The sequence below is a fragment of the Pseudorca crassidens genome, chromosome 13 (genome assembly GCF_039906515.1).
Source record: "Pseudorca crassidens isolate mPseCra1 chromosome 13, mPseCra1.hap1, whole genome shotgun sequence".
Taxonomy (NCBI): Eukaryota; Metazoa; Chordata; class Mammalia; order Artiodactyla; family Delphinidae; genus Pseudorca; species Pseudorca crassidens.
In genome coordinates this window covers 46,739,258-46,756,215 of record NC_090308.1, presented here as the reverse complement: position 1 = coordinate 46,756,215, position 16,958 = coordinate 46,739,258, and the positions used below count along the sequence as shown (strand labels likewise).

Here is a 16,958-nt window from a genome sequence, read left to right as displayed (position 1 = left end):
TCATGTCTGTCTTTTTTGTCTGTTTGATATCCTCTAAGCATTTTAATAAACATTAAAAATATTATTATTATTCATGTCTTTCTTTAAATTCCCTTCCTGAACACCTGCTGCGTGCGGGCCAGGGTTTCAGGAAGTGATGTTACCTTCTCAGCTCCTCCAGATGCCTTGAAGCAGCAATTTTCTTTGAAGCTTGATTTTTATTCTGAAGTGCACCTTTCCAGGCCGGGGGCTAGTACCCCGTTGGGCCTATGAGCTCTCTTACTAGCCTCATGCAGCCATGATTTGGTTTTATTTTATAGGCCTCTCTATAATTATGTCAAAAATGCTTCCCTTTTCTGGATTCTCAATTTCCTGAAGTCCCATTAAAATCTAAGCCCAGCTGCATTTTAGAGACTAGTGCTTCTTATACTTTAATGTGCATGTGAACAACCTGGGCATCTGGTGAAAATGCTGATTCTGGAGTGGGACCTGGGAGTCTGCATTCCCAGTACGGGTCCACGTGCTGCTGGTGCCGCTGTCCTTGGGCCACATTTGGGGCCTCCACGATTTCGACCCCTCCTCCCCACAGTCATTCACACCCCCAGGGCAGGCTCCCTCACACACTGGCGATTCTGACTTCCAGAAAGGTCCTTTAAGATATTTGCTTCCAAATGTTGCATTCTGCTCAATCTAGAGCAGGCTATCAAATTAAGCTTCCTCTTTACCTTGTCATGAAGGCTTAGTTGGTGGCATTATTGTGTCTACTATAATGCAGTGATTTCAGTTGATGTTTACAGTGAATTAATAATCCCTCACTGGCTCTTCCTTCCTTTTGTGCAGAGTGAAAAGACATTCTCCTCTCTGGACCCTCTGTCACATGTCATTTAAGTTTTAGAAGACTCAGGGACACAAGTCCCCATGTCCCTTATCTCATCCATTGTCATCCTTCTTGTTTTTCCATGTGGAGCTTCATGCTTAGGGTCACCCTGAAGGGTCTGGAGAGGGCAGATGGCAGCAGGAACCCTGGCATGGGAGACCATTAATATTCATTGGACACACTTAGGTGTCTGCACCGGATGCTGGCTGGGAAACCTCCTGGGCGTGTCATCTTGGAAAGGCTCCTGTCAGTGGCTGGGCCAGTGCTCTGTCCTGCAAACCATTCTCAGCTCTGACCCTGAAGGAAGCAGGAAAAAGGACTCTTAAACCATCCCCACCCAACCCTCTTAACCAGATCAGGACCCTGTGTTTCCCTCAGGTTCTGGATACTAAATCTTGGGGTTCTAACTAGGACAGCAGCTGTGACTCTGAGTGATTCCGTTCCTTAGGTCAGCTCCCCTTTAAGTAGTTTATAATTTGATCTATTTATTAGCCAGTTATAGAACTTGGTTGCTTGAAGTAACCTTGATTTTGTTTTGTTCTTTTCAAGCTGTCCCAGGAGGTGAAGGGATTTACCCAGGTTCCTTTAACTGGTAAGGGTAATCTGGCTGTTAGTGGCATGGCCATGAACAAGAATAGTTAGTTCCAGACTCATGGTTCAGTGCTTTTCCCACTCCACTCAATTCTGGGAGACTCTCCTACTGATAATTCAACTTAAGGTTAACTAGAAACAATGAAGAGTAAAGTGATAGTATATTAGAAGTAAACAATTCTTCTCTTAAAGATATATCTGTGTATATATATATATCTGTGTGTATACATATATATATTTTATTAAAAAAATATATTTTACTTAATGATCCCCAGTTCTAAAGCTAAGGATGATTCAGTTGATTGAAATAATTTGAAAGAAAATAAGGCTGGAAGTCAGAAGACATAGTTCCTGGCACTGCTGCTAATGAACTTTGTGTCCTTGAGTGAAGCACCCCAACCCCTCTGAAACCCAGCTTCCTTACCTACAAAATGAGAGGGTTTGAATCTCTCAACTCTCTTTCTAGATCTAACATCCTATGATCCCTTTGATTTTATGGTTCCCAGTGCAAGGTCCAATAGAGTTATACATCCAATAATAACCACCCACTGGCTCCGCATTCAAACACGTCTCCTCTATGCTGAATTCTGTGCTGCAATAGAGGCTTCAGGGCTTGTCCCTGATGAGAGGAATTTCAGGGTGTCTGCTGGCATTGATCACGACAGACAGCAATTCCAAGGGAACAATATAGAATGAGGCAGTTATTCATTCACCACAAAGAAACACTGGCCCATCTCCAGGCATTCAGACTCAGTTCAGTCTCCAAGTAACAGGCATTTAGCACCTCACCTGTGACCTGGGGATTAACAGAATCACAGATGACAGAACTGCTCTGCTGCTCCTAGGACTCATGGCATATCGGCAGGAAGAGAGGTTACACTTAGGGCACACTTAGCTTGTCAGATTATATCACTGATCATCAAAGGGAAACATACACACTGTGGCTGTGAACCTTGAAAGGCACTGTGGAATAATTCTGTGTGGAAGAAGCAGCCAGCCATGATTTTAAACCCTGAACTTGTGCTCTGGCTCTTGCAGTGATTCTAGATGGTTCTACAGCCCTGGCATCCCACGGTACAAGGCTTTTTAGACATTTATCTTGCCTTCTGCTTGTGTCTATATTATGCATTCCTTTGGGTCGACATTTGGCTTTACAGAGCTGCTCAGTGCAGTGTGCCATGTTGCAGTTCACTTTGTAAACAGACAACAGTGTTGCATGTAACAGTCACGTCCAAGGTGAGTTTTAGTGAAGACATCTTTGATCTCTAGACATCTTGATTTCCTTTAAAGTAATCATGCCACTCCATGTAATGGAAGGCATAATTTCAAAATAAATATTAATATACAGAATCTGCACTGTGCTCAAGCATCCTTTTAGCTGTAGTATGCAGCATGGATCACTGCTCTAGTCTCCAAGGGGCTTGGGTTAATGCAGCTGTTAATGTTATGGAATTTCTCCAACTCATTGGTTCTCATGGAGTCATAAACATTGATACTTTACTCCTTTTAGGTAAACACTAGATCTCTAGCCTCCAGCAAAACACAACACACAAACTAAGAAATTCCTGGAAGTGAAAAGAGGGCTGTATTACATGTTACTTAAAGTACATTTGACCACCCCCACGCCTTTTTTTTTTTTTTAAGAGAATTTGTTTCTTCGTGTATTTTTTTTTTCCGTTATGTAGAGGATTTGGGCTTGAATATGGACAGTTTCCCACTACCAGTCAGCCTCAGAATGCTGTTTTCCCCAAGTTTCTCATGATAAAAAGACTCAGATTCAGAGCTGACTGCCTGGCAGCTGAATTTCATTAAGACTTTGATGGGAAACTTAAGTTGGAATTACAAACATCTGTGGTTAAACTTCCCTTTAGTAAACCATTTCCCAGAATTTAACTTTACCACACTAGGAGCAAAAAGAAAAGCAATTGAAAAAAGAATGCTGCTTTTTGGCAAATGCTGGAGTAGATATTTAAATATTCTTCTATGTGGTCACTATATCTCAGTCAAGTAGCAGATTATTTGCTTTAGAAAACACGAAAGTAATTGTTTGGAAATGCTAAGTTTTGGAACTCAAAGCATGTACTGGCAATCTGATTTTAATGGTTTCTAACCAATCAAATGTCTCATAACTATGTCTGGCCATCATTATATTTATGTGGTTACTTTGAGCAAGGAAAAACCCTAAAGGAGAGGAGTGTTTTTGGCATTATATGCTTCAAGAATCTATGACAAGTCAGATTTTAGAATTTAATTGTGAAAGGGAAAAAAAAGAGGTTATAGTCCTTGTCATAGCAAATATGCTGGGTTTTTTGTTTAGTTTTTTGGGTATTTGGGAAAACTCATTCATTTCTCTTAACTGCTCAGATTATCCTATTTCTGGGGAAAGGTTATGTTTAAAGAACCATTAGGGATACAATTATTTTAATAGTTAAACTAGTCTCCTTCTTGTCCAGTGTTGGATAATCAGCAAATTTGTAAGCAAAAGTTGAAAGTAATCAAATTTACAGAATAAGCAAAAATTTAGATGAAAATAGACTGATACTACAAATCTGAACTCGCAGGTAGATAAAAGCAGATAATGGAAGAAAAAGGGTGAGGAGGGAGGGAGAGAAGAGAGAATGAGGGCAGACTGAGTTAGCCAGCTTATACACATAATTTCACTTAAATTTCACAAATATCTTGCAAAGAAAATACATTTGTATTCATTTTAAAATCAAACAGACGGAGCCTCTGAAAAATGCACTAATTTGCCTAAAGTCAAACAGCTAGAAAGTAGGGGAGCTGGATTCATAGCACATCTGTCTGGCTAGATGCCCACATTGTGCCTTTGATGAAAGGTGAATTTCAAATGTCCTAAAGCAGAGGACTGCAAATAAACAGTCCTCAGATGTGCTTCCCACAGGGCATTAAAAAAACTGAGTCAGCAATTTCACTTAAGAATCCAGATTCTGTCTTCTTGTAAAAAAACAGAAGGCCTGGCAACACAGAGAGGTGGGTGCCCTCTGGAAGAGGCATCCCGTCCTCTGCTGTTGCTTGGGCCCCACCACTCACAGGATGTGTTCCTTTCCCTGCCCAGTTATTTTTTGCTCGGCCTCCGTAAAAATCTGAGTTTTAAAACTGTCTCTGTTCCATAGGATCAGCAATTCCACCTCTAGGTATATACTCAAAAGGACTGAAAGCAGGGACTCTGATGGATAATTGTAGACCAATGTTCATAGCAGCACTATTCATGGTAGCCAAAAGGTAGAAATAACTCAATGTCCATCAACAGACAAATGGATAAATAAAATGTGATATTACATACAGTAGAATATTATTCAGCCTTAAAAGGGAATGAAATTTGGGCAAATGCTACAACATAGATGAACCTTGACCACGTTATGTTAAGTGCAATAAGCCAGGCACAAAATGACAAACACTGTAGATTCCACTTATATGAGATACCTAGAGTAGTCAGATTCATAGAAACGGAGAGTAGAATAGTGGTTGCCAGGGCCTGGGGAAAGGCTAACAGGAATTATTGTTTAATGTGTATTGAATTTGAGTTTGGGAAGATGAAAGTGTTGGAGATGATGGTAGTGATGGTGATGGGTGGCGATGGATGATGATGAATGGTGAATTACCTAATACCACTGAAAAATGGTTAAAATAATAAATTTTGTGTATATTTTACCACAATTAAAAAAAACCATTTCTTCTGGTTAAATCTGAGAGCTCTGGTATTACAGCAAATGGAATTCTGTTTTCCAGCGGTTTTATAATAAATTCTGTAAGATAGGCCATGTAATTTATGCTACTCATCTAGCAAGCACTGCATAAATGATCTTTGAATGGTATTTTATATATCTTCACTTTAAGAAATTATCAAACTTTGACTAAAATTGTTCCTACAGATAGTTATATTTACCTCACCACATTTTTCTAGATATTCTTGCACAGTTGAATTACTTTCATAAACTCCTTCCTAGCTGGGCCACTTACCAGGCAGGTTGCCTGGGCAAATGCTTTGTGCCTCAGTTTCCACGTTTGCAAAATGAGATAATAAGTACGCCAATCCCACTGAATTGTTATGAGGGTTAAAGGAAATAACTCATGGAAAGTGCTTAGACCAGTGTCTGGCACGTGGTAAATACTCAATGAGTGTCATCGATAAGCCACGCTATTATTATTATTACCATTACTGTATTCCAGTCCTTCTAAAATAATGTTTCCCAGGAACTTTCTTTGGTGTTTGGTGAGTAAGTGGCTGTGCCCTACTGGCCTAGCCCAGGAGTAATACTTTTTCCACAGTAGCCCCATGGCACTTAGCTGATAGCTGCTCTTACAGAACATAAATTCATTCTGCTTTATATAGTGGCTACGTGTATATTTTTCTGTCTTAGATTGCTTACTCCTTGAGGGTAGGGATGTGACTCTGCCTTCTTTCTGTCCCGCCTGGTGCCTGCTTTATTACTGTGTACATGGTAGGTCTCCAAACCTGCTCTTTGGATGGTATTAAGTGAGTGAAATAATGACTGCATGCCAGGCTGGGGGTGGGGTGTGGGTGTTAAATTACCAACTGCTCTGTTGAACAGCGGTATAGAATGATGGCCTTAGGCCAGTGACTGGAAGTCTTGATGTTGTTCTACAAAGCCTTTCTCAAAGTAAGGGAGCAAGATAAGGCAACGGAAAGCAGATAGTGAAAGGGATCTGAGCTGTCTTTTAATAAACATACTACAATCCTTTAGTGGCAGGGCACCTAACTACGTGTTGGAGCATGGGATCACAGATCAACCATGAAGGGTGTCTAGAAGAAAAGTCCCGCAAAATTAGTCTAGTTCATATTGCTTTTTTTTTTCTTAGCAAGCAAGTTTGTCTAGTGTGAGGTACATTTGTGGTTCATGGGGCACGAATCTTCTTGGAGGGAAGCTAAGAACAGCAACTGCAAAATCCAATCAGGTTATCAGGAGATAAACTCCTGGTTTCCCCTCTCAGGGAAGTTTGCTCAGTATTGTCAATTATTTCCCTTATTTTCTCAATAATCTACCAAAGGCAGTAACAGCACCGTCGCCTTCCACCACCTCCCGCTTTGCCCTTCCAGCAAAGTCCCCACTCCTCTCTGAGTCTCTGGGTGGCTTCTTTCCAGCCACGAAGGATATAGACAATAGGGATATGGCAATATTAAGTAAAATAGCACCATAAAATAAAGTTCTGAGAAATATTCCCAACTAAGGGTTTCTTTTAATCAACCTCTAACTTGTGTTCTTGACCTTGTTTAACTCCTGCTTCTTTTTGATAAACAAGAATGTCACTCTTCCTAAGGACACTCTGATACCCTCTCCTGGGGGACTGTTCCCATCTCCATCCCTGCGTCCCCTCCCATTCTTCTGCATCTCCGTATTGGCCAAGAAGACTTTTGCCTAGTTTCACTTGCTATAATGTGTATAATAAAATTAAGTCTTTCTTTTCTTAAATGTGGAATATTAGGATACTAAATACACTTTTTGACACTACCTAGTTTCCCCTTTGTCCACCCCCACCTGCTGAGAATCATTGTTCTCACCATATACTCAGAAATAATGGACTCAGTAAATTATCTGCTTGTAAAAAAGCAGATAGTAGGAAAATCCTACCAACTAGCACCCATGGTGCTCCTGTTTTCAAATTCTCTGCATCCTGGAGGAGCTTGTGCTTATTTTAGAAGGAAAGGAGGGGCGTTCCTTCTTGGTCAGCCCATGCTTCCCATCCTTTTATTCAGTGCATGTTGAATGTATTTGTTCTCCTAACCCACACTGTGCACCAGTATGCCCTAGTCTGTGCTGAGGGTGGAGAGGATGCCAGTCCTGCTATGGAGGGGCGTGGGAGAGCCTTAGGAAGGCCGTCAGCCTAGCACCTCCCACTGCTCCATGCTTGCTTTACTAGTTTTCTTTCTTCCCTTTGAAGGAGAATTGAGGAATGACCATTTATATATATATCCGATTCAAATAAAATGAATGTATTTTTAGAATATCCTTCCATCCACCTCTCCAAACGCCGGCGAATAATATCTTGTATGAGTCCATGTTCTCTTTTTCTCTACAGATGAAATATAACCTCCTGAACCAATTCAGTGGAGTGGTTGTACCATGTTATTAAATCTCCAGAATGTATTTGCTTTCAGGTCTCCTTACTGGCTATAAAAAGCATGGGAAACCCGAATGGTGGGGCGTTGGAATCGCTGTGGGACTGCAGGCTGACTGGAGGGCATTATGTGAAACTATGCAGTGGGAACATAATTACCCCAATCCCACCCTTTCTACATCATATGACCCTCCGGAATGACTAATAGATTCTTTCTGTTTCCCTAAACCAGAAGACTCAACGGGCATTCTGGACCTATTAGTCTCTGACAGTATTACAAATTTAACACACTACATGACATTCTTTTTGATTGGAAGGATACAGACAAGCAATATTAAGTAAAATAGCACCATAAAAATAAAGTTCTGAGAAATATTCCCAAATAAGGGTTTCTTTTAATCCAACTAGCCATGTATTTTTTATAATAATAATAAAGACAACACGTAGGATATATTAAGCATTTATACATGTTAGTCACTGTGTTAAGTCCTCTATGTATTTTATCTAATTTCATCACAGTAACTGTATGAAATATGAAGTAGACATCAATAACTTATCTAAGTCTCAGTTTCTTTATCTGCAAGTTGGGCATCTGTAGTTTGCCCAAGGTAAGGAGCAGGCAAGCTGAAATTTGAACTTGGGACCATCAGACTGCAAAGCCTGCAATCTAAAACCCTCTGCTGTGCTGCCTTCATATTATTTCACTGAACATACGAGTATATAAGCAGTTGCTCAGGGTTTCAGCAATAAATTTAAGTTTCCCTAAAAAATCAAATAATTATTTTCTTCCGTTTTGTGAGATGAGAGTTACAAAAAGTTATGTGTGCCTGTCTTTTTAGAATTAGCAGGTAAAAAGATAGGATGCCTAGATAAACTGAATTTCAGATAAACAGTGAAAAAAATTTTATTATAAACACATCCCATGAAATATTTGAGACATAACCAAAATCTATTTGTTGTTTATCTGAAATTTAAATTTAATTGGGTGTCCTGTATTCTATCTGGCAATCCTACTCTTAAGCATTTCATTCTGGAACTTTCCACTCAAAGCAACAGGTGGAGATAATGCTTCCTGGGGGGTTGATTCCAAGCCTGTAGAGAAGTGAAGCCTTCTCATTGTGTGGAGTGTCTCCTGGTCTGGCTTCTCCCCATGTCTGAGTACAAAGTTGAGCAGAAGGCGTGCCCCTCTTTCTCATGGGGATTACATTTCACACCACAATGGGAGTTGGTATGCTCTGGCCCTACCCATCCTCCCCTCATTTTGGGGTGTGGGTAGGGCTCACTCCTGGAGAAGGACCATCTTCATGCATATTATCTTATCAGTAGTTTAATAACTATGGTTATACTAACAATTAGTAGGACTAATGGCAATAATCCAGACTTCAGTGCTGTTAGAAATGGCACTAGAAATGCATCAGTGGCATTAGAAATGTATCAATCCACATAACTGCTTTGGTTCTATAGTTGCTATAATCATAGCTATGGGTGTGTGTGTGTGTGTGTGCATGTGCGTGTGTGTGTGTGTGTGTGTGCATGTGTGTGTTGTTAGGTCAACTGCTCTTTCCTTTCCCATGAACTTAGGTGACTTCATTTTCCTCCTATTTAGCATCTCCCACGCCCTGGACATGCTGTTGTCCGTCTCGGCTCAGGGGGTTCTTAAATCACTTACTCTGGATTCATCCACTTTTACCCAGTTTCTACACTTTGGTTATGCTTTTAACATAAACGCTTTTGCAAGGGATTCAAACAGCAGCTCTTTGAATAAGCATATCATCAGTAGCATATCTTCATCATTTTTACATTTGGGATGGGGCTTGACTTTCATCATGACTTCTTGTTTCTGGAATATAATGGCTTGTGTCTATTTAAGGTATCTGCTCTGCAGTTTCCTAACAGCTTCTTTAGTGCCCTCACCCACTCTTCACCCTCCCCTCTTGCAGAGGACCTTCTGTTTAATTTGTGACAAAAAGATTAGTCCTGCAGTATTGTTCCCACTGTCCTAACATCACAGAGGAGCAGGAAGCCAGTGACAGGGCACACACATTAAGTGGTGTGGCTTGACAAAAATGACTCTATTGGGACATAACAAGCGGCGGAAAGTCACTGACGTGCTACTGCAGCCCCAGCTGAGAGTCTAGCCTACTAACTCAGAGTATGCAGGACACATGCCCTTTTACCAGTTTGAACAGGGATGTGTTCCAAAGCCTCAGCTCTCAAATCACAAAGTCCAAATCCAACGTACAAAGTAAAACTCTTTATTTCAAGTTTCTGAACTGACCCGTCCAGGTGAAACTCATAAGGCGGGTGGGGAAGGGAAAGGGGGTGGGGAGAGAGGGGGACACAAGTGTGACACACACAATACGGGGCACAGGTGCCCCAGCAGGGTGACAATGGCAGGGGCACTGTACCTTGGCAGCAGGCGGCAGGCTTCCGGGAGCCACGCGGGCCTCGATGGTCTCAGGCGGGTCTAGTTGGCCGAACGCTGAGCTCCCTTCAATGTCAAAAGGAGAAGCGCTGTCGTCCTCAGACGCGGCGCGGGAGCAGGCGGCGCCCCAGAGGAGCCACAGGGGCAGGACTGCGTACCAGGCAGAGCTCAAAGCCATCTCTCCGCTGACATCCGACAGGGCTCTTCCAGGGGCTCGGCCACTGTTGGTCCTCGCCGGTCCCCCCTGTGGTGCAGCGGTGCCTCACTTATTTTACCTTCTGTGCGTCTGCAGTATCCAGATGTGGGAACTCAAGGCAGCCCAGGGAGCAACTTAGTAGAAAAAGGAAGAGTGAGAGAGTAAGCCAGAGCCTGCTCCACCCCCCCTTCTCTCTCTCTCTCCTCTTTCTGTCTTCCCTCTCCGTTTCTCTCTCTCACTTTCTCTCTCTCTCCCCAGAGGCTCTCGCTGCAGAATGTACAGATGGATGGAGCTTAAAGCTCAGCATCAAGAGGCGGATGCGTTTGGGGCGAGCCCCGCGAGCGCCGGCCACCTCCTTTCCCTGGCGGTCGGGATTGAGGGCTGCGCTGTCCTGGCTTCCTTCCCACACCCATTTTCACCACTCCCTTTTTACCTTCACTTCCAGGCCCTCCCCCTCCAAGCTGGTCTTTCAGACACCGTGGCCGGGCCTTTCCTGGCGGCCTCCCCCCCCCTCTCAGTTTGGAGCCCCTCCAAGGGCCCCAGATGAATATTCAGCTTTTGTGATTGCTTCCTCACATCTCTTATTTATTTAGCCAAGGTGCCGGATGTCTTGTCTATATTTATGTACATCTTTTATGTGGCCCTGATAGTTTGCAGTAAAGTGGGTGGAAAAGGGATTCCTGGGCTGGAGCCGGAGGTGGATGCTCTCAGATCGCAGAGGGGGAGGGCACCCCCTTTCTTGGGCAGTGTTTCTCATTTTCTAGAGACAGGCTGCTGCACTCTTTGTGCTCATACCTTCCCTGGAGACTGGCTGGCCACGCTCTTCCCCCTGACAGTCCTCACCCAGAGGGCTCGGGAGAAGAATATCTTTCACTGCAGCACTGGAAAATGACTTCATTACTCAAATGCATGAACTTTTATTTACAAAGAACATCTTGTTTTCGTCCTAAAGAGGTGCTTTGTAAGGGGCCCGGAACAAGGCTTGCAGTGTATGAGCCTGTCAAATATACTGCCCACAGCTCCGACCTCTTCCTTTTGCCCTGTAATCTCATGCCTACTACATCTGTCTGTCATGTAACCTTTCCAAGGCTTCGGGGTGAAGTTGAGCTACAATTATGTGGGGTACCAATGTGGATGGGTCAATGGCCACTAGATACTGATAGCTGATAGATAGCTTTGCATTCATTGGCTTCATAAGGAGCTTTAAACATTCCCACAAGACCCAAACATGTTTTAAAAAGGATTAAGTGAGACAACCATAGAATAACACTTAAGTTTCTAGGTGTTTGAAATCACTCACAATCATGCAACTAAGCATTTCAATGAAGTCTAATCATTAGCTCTATTTATAGGACAAAAATCGTTTTATCTAAGGATAAACAAAGCAGCCATTTATTTTGCACCTACAATATGCCAGATACTTTGCATGTGTTATTTGCAAGCCTCATAGCATTTTTGCAAAATAGGACTATTATTTCCTTTTTATAGGATTAAAAAGGGAGGTTCTGAGAGACTAAGACATTTGCCCAAGTCACACAGCTGCTAGAAAGCTGGCCCCACTCCTCACTGATTCCAAAACTATCTTGCACATTTACACCACACTGAAACTCACGAAATAAAGTCCACAAATTCAGAGATAGAAGAGATTGCACTAAAAATTTCACAAAAATCCCAATTTTTTGAGTACTTTCTAGGTGCCAAAAAGTTTGCATAAATTATCTCATTTATTTCCCTCTTCACTATAATGAGATAGGCGTTGTTATACACATTTGGTAATGGGTACGTGGTAAAAGTACTACTAAAAGAGGTAAATCTGATGCTAAGGTCATTGGTGTTTTCAACAACAAATTGGTATAATACAAAAGTGCCAAAGCTGGAAGAAGCAAAAAGTTTTCATATTTCCCAAAGCGTCTGTAATGTTTTCAATTCAAGATATAAAAATAGTATTGCAATGAACCATTAAGCTAAATTATGATCATCTTCTTCCACATAAACTGGTTAACCCACTAAATTAAGTAAAAGAACTTAAAAATATATGTTTGGTTTGGTTGGTTCTTCAAGAGACTTACATTGGGAGACAAGATGGCCAGACTCTGAAGAGGAAAAAATGATGCTCAAATATCCTGTCCTACTCTCGCTTTGAAAAAACTTTAAATAATAATTAATAACAATAATGGTTTAGGTACATATTATATTCTGACTTCACATATAGACCTTGTCAGTACACAAAAGCTGTTCACATTTGCTTCCTGCTGGATTATGTCCTGTTCTTCGTTAAATGTCAATTAATTGCACACTTTTCCCTGCTTGCCTCTTTTCCCTGCTTGCCAGGCAGTGTCAGGTTCTATGAGAGGCCTGAGCAGTGGGGGTAGGAGTGCATTTATTCAAGACCTGTGAACTTTTTGATTAAATATATGTTTCTAACTCTTCCTCCTCATCTTTCTGCAGATAGTATTATTAGTTTTGAGGCAAAACAGCAAAATACACAAGAAGCATGGGTTTTGTATGAAATAAATTAGGCTGCAAATCCTAAGTCTGTTTACAGTGGTTCTGGGAGCTTGACAGAACTTAGTCTCTCTGGGTGTCAGTTTCCTCATCTGTAAAATGGGATAATGATGCCTCTTTCATGAGTAGTAAATGAAATAATGTGAATAAAGCATTAACACAGCCTGGCATATAGTCAACTGCTCAATATTTACTATTTAACTAACTGTATTTTAAAGTCTTAAAAAAGCACAGAATCATTATTTTTAAAGAGAAAAAATAAGCATGTTTATTTATCCTGTGACTTGGGTAACCTCCTGTTTGCTGAGAATAGCCGTTCACATTTCTGGCTGCTACTTGGGACTTCCTTGTATTAACCATGAATGAGGCATCTTAGAGTGACAGAGCAGTCAGGCGAGGAGGGAGACTGGCTGACTATTTTATAGCAAGTTGGAAGGCACTAGAACAAAGGTAATAATCACCAAAGGGCCACCCCAAGACCATCAAAGGCCTGAGTGTGGGAGGATTTTATTCCTGCTAACACTACAACTGCAGAGTGTCTCCAGTATGGCTGCTTTCTTATCATGACCCTCCTTCTCTCCCTCTCCAGGCATTCAGCAAGTACTTTTCATGTCCACTCTCTCCTTTGGGACCCCCACCTACCCCATGATGGAAGGGGTACTGCTCCATCATTCCCAACGCACAGAAGAGAGCATGGCATTATGACAGGCTAAGAGGTTAAATGGCAAGGACACTAGGCCGGTTACTGCAGGCTGAGGGCCCCATGCCTTCTGACTCCCAGACCAATGCTTTCCTAACCAGACCAAGCTATTTTTAGTTCTGGCAGCAGCAGATCTGGTGGTTTGGAGGCTTTATCAACAGAGGGTTCTGGAATTCTCTTCTGAGTCCCCTGCTGCAGTTATCAACAGATCAAGGCTGCCCACTCCCTTCAGCACTTGGCTGTTGGGCCTGTCCATAGTGTCCAAGGATCTGGCAAGGGTGTTGTTAATGTATCCCATGTGCCCTTCTGCAAATAGAAAGTCGCGTCAGATGCTATTTAGGATTTTTAAGTGCTAATCTTGGACATAATTAGACAGGGGATTGTTATGGGGACTGTGTACTAGTGACAATTTTATGATGAGATTGGTCAGAGAAGCAAGATGCATTATCCCTGCCATGAGGTGTCTAACTGATAGTCAAGTGGCAGGAAAGTAAGGAGGGAGATGGGGGTCTCTTTTTCTGTTCACACTCCTCTCCTCTCTGGCCAGGAGTCTCCTCTGTGAATGACTCTGGTGGGAGTTCAGGCCACCGGAGCAACAGCGAGAATGCTGGGAGAGGATAAGTCTTCTAAAAGTGGTTCTTTTCCCATCAGTTTGTTCAGGCTTTTGTTCGGGGTGTGGGTAGTATGTGCTCCCTATGCTTTGTCTCCTGACTATGACACTTGTCACAGCCTCACCTGGCTTTTAGCATGTGCCACCTGCATCCTTTCCATCCATCCATCCAGTATTTATTTATTTAATTTATTCATTAATTCACGTATTCATTTATTTAATCAGCATTTATTGAACACTTCAGTATGGCATGTGAAATGCTGAAGGTAAAATAATAAAAACATGATCCTGACTCTCAAGGAGTTCAGAGTCTGGTGGGACAGACCATGAGTAGACCCTGTAAGCAATGCAAAGTGATTAACATGGATTGAAAGCAGAAGAACAAGCCCTTTACTGGAGCTCGGCAAGGGAGTGTGGGAGAAGGCTCCAGAGGGGGAAACTGTGTTGTCTTAACTGAGGGGAGGAAGGGAAGAATGGTGGTCCAGGGGGAAGAACTGTATGTGCAGAGGGACAAATGTGCCACAGCCCCGATGCCACAGGAGGGTGAGAAGGCCGTGGGATTTCCAAAGGCTCTTTGAGCCTCCCTCTTCACAGCCCATAGTCATGGCCTTCAGGGCTGTGAGACGGAGCCCGGTGAGAAGACACAGCTTCCCCGCCTCCTACTGGTCTCTCAGCGCCACAGAGGGATCCTCCCAAAATGCAGATCTGAAGACTGGAGAGCTGTTCACAGTCCTACTCACGTCCTGATCGAAAGCCTGAGAAAAGTGTTGGGAGGAAGAACAACTTTTTTAAAAATAAAAAAATTTTAAAAATTTCATTGTGGTGAGAACACAACAGGAGACCTACCCTTGTTTTGAAGGGTACAATGTGGTATTTTATCTACAGGGAAGAACCACTTTTAAAAGCTCCGTCCTCTCCCAGCACTCTCGCTGTTGCTCCTCCTCAGGTGGCCTGAACTGCCACCAGAATCGTTCGGAGACGTGTGGCCGGAGAGAAGTGAGAGCAGAAGACCCCATCTCCCACCTTAACTTCCTGCCACTTGACGGTCAGCTGGAGACCTCATGGTAGGGGTGAGCTCATGCTTGCTTCTCTGACCAATCCCATCATAAAATTGTGATCGTTTTTTTTTGTTTGTTTGTTTTGTTTTTTGTGGTATGCGGGCCTCTCACTGCCGTGGCCTCTCCCGTTGCAGAGCACAGGCTCCGGACGCGCAGGCCCAGCGGCCATGGCTCACAGGCCCAGCCGCTCCACGGCATGTGGGATCTTCCCAGACCGGGGCACGAACCCGTGTCCCCTGCATTGGCAGGTGGACTCTCAACCACTGCGCCACCAGGGAAGCCCGTGATCATTTTTTTTTAAGTGAAAAAAATTAAGCCCAGGAATGACATGCTCATATTTTCATTTAAAGAGTTTAAAAAGTACCAAATATAATAATTACAGTAAAATAGGAAATTACAGCTATCACACAAGAAGGAAGTGAGGGGCACCAGGAATCATACCACTCTGGGGCAATGACTGACAACACTGAAAATGTTTGGGTGTAAATGTAACCTTCAGGCTTTTGCTACATCTATGTTGACGGATTCCATCTGTTTTTATATTTTATGTATTCTGTTATATATACATAGATTTTTGTGCCTGTAAAATATATTTTAATATATATCCATTTTACAGATTCTATCTCCTTTTTTCTTGCAGAAATGAATCAAACTGTATATAATATTTTAAACTTTTTCTCCATATCACTGTAACTCCAGTGTTACTGTGAGTAGCTCACAGTGTTCGGATTGGCATTTTGGGAGGATTGGGTAGTGTGGATAAGGGCAATGCTGAGGGACCAGTAGGAGGTTGGGAAGCCCTTTCTTCTCACACTGGCTCTGTCAGCTCCAAGGGCAGGGACTGTACCGGTGAAGAGGGGGCTCAGAGAGCATTTAGGAATGATAACAGAAATGAGGATGTTCTTATGCAAGTCGTTCATCCTGATGGAGAAAGGGTGAAACCAGCAGGTAAGAGAGAATGGTCCTAATAAGGATTATCAACTGCCTCAGCTGTGACCTTCCTTTAGGTCTGCTGGAATAATTACTTCATCAGGCTAAAGGGAAGTGATGGATGCTCTGTGGTAATGTAATCAACTGAGTACAGAGGCATCAGCATCCGTTAACTCAGTGATGAGATCAGTAGAAAATAGGAGCACCTGGGACTTGATAATGAAATTAAGGAGAATTGGGCAACATTCAAAAGAGGAGGCCTGAAAAATGGGCTTTTTGTGTCCTTGCATACACCCCACCCCCAGCACCACAAAAGGAGGAGAAGATTCTTTAAGAGAAGTCTTGCTGTCACCATGGTGGGCATATAAGCAGGGAGGAGGGCTAAAATATGTTCTAACCTTCTTTGTGTGAGCAGCTGCAGACCAGGCTGTAAGATGCTAAATCAAAAGCTCCACAGTCTAGCTCTGCATCCCATGCATTATCCTCTAGAAAACGCATACTGGACATGCTCACCTTGGGAAATCAACTGACTTTGGAAAAAATATTTCAGAATAGGGAGCAGATAACCATAACAATGCCTTATATTTGCACGGTGCCTTATAGTTTGGAGTTGAAGTACAGTTACTGCTCCTCTGACAAGTGAGAAACTGATCCGATTCTAAAAGTTCAATTGTACAGATTCTGACCTTTAGAAGAAAGATTCTCAAGTCACTGTCCACCACATCCCTTAGGTGGTCTACAGCCCCTGAATATTTAACACTCTAAATAAGATTTATTCATCACCCATTCATTCAACAAATATTTTCTGAGTGTCTACTTTGCCATTGGCACTTTTATAGGCTCTGGGAAAGAGCAAAGGAGAAATCAGATAAAAATTTCTGCCTTCATGAAGTTTACATTCTAACTGAGGCACAGGTAGGAGAAAGAATAAACAAGCAAGAGAAATATGTATGCATGGAATACATTCTGTCAAATGGTAAGTGCTATG

At 42.5% G+C, this 16,958-nt stretch overlaps 1 protein-coding gene and 1 long non-coding RNA gene across 6 annotated transcripts in view; one reads left to right on the top strand and one right to left on the bottom strand.

The window, feature by feature from the left end:
- LAMA4 (laminin subunit alpha 4) overlaps window positions 1–10,566 on the bottom strand; it is a 152,159-nt gene extending 141,593 nt beyond the window's left edge. For 4 of the 5 annotated variants that reach the window (XM_067702317.1, XM_067702320.1, XM_067702319.1 and 1 more), the window contains exons 1-2: window positions 10,407–10,566; window positions 9,955–10,301 (exon numbers count right to left, since the gene is read on the bottom strand). In XM_067702317.1, the coding sequence (XP_067558418.1) occupies window positions 9,955–10,149 (195 nt within the window). In that variant the 5' untranslated portion in view covers window positions 10,150–10,301; window positions 10,407–10,566. Of the gene's footprint in view, window positions 1–9,954 lie in introns of all 5 variants that reach the window. The other variant, XM_067702318.1, reaches the window with a different exon arrangement.
- The window catches only part of LOC137204634 (uncharacterized), a 269,332-nt gene that overhangs the window by 2,456 nt on the left and 249,918 nt on the right, over window positions 1–16,958 (top strand). The window lies entirely within an intron of this gene.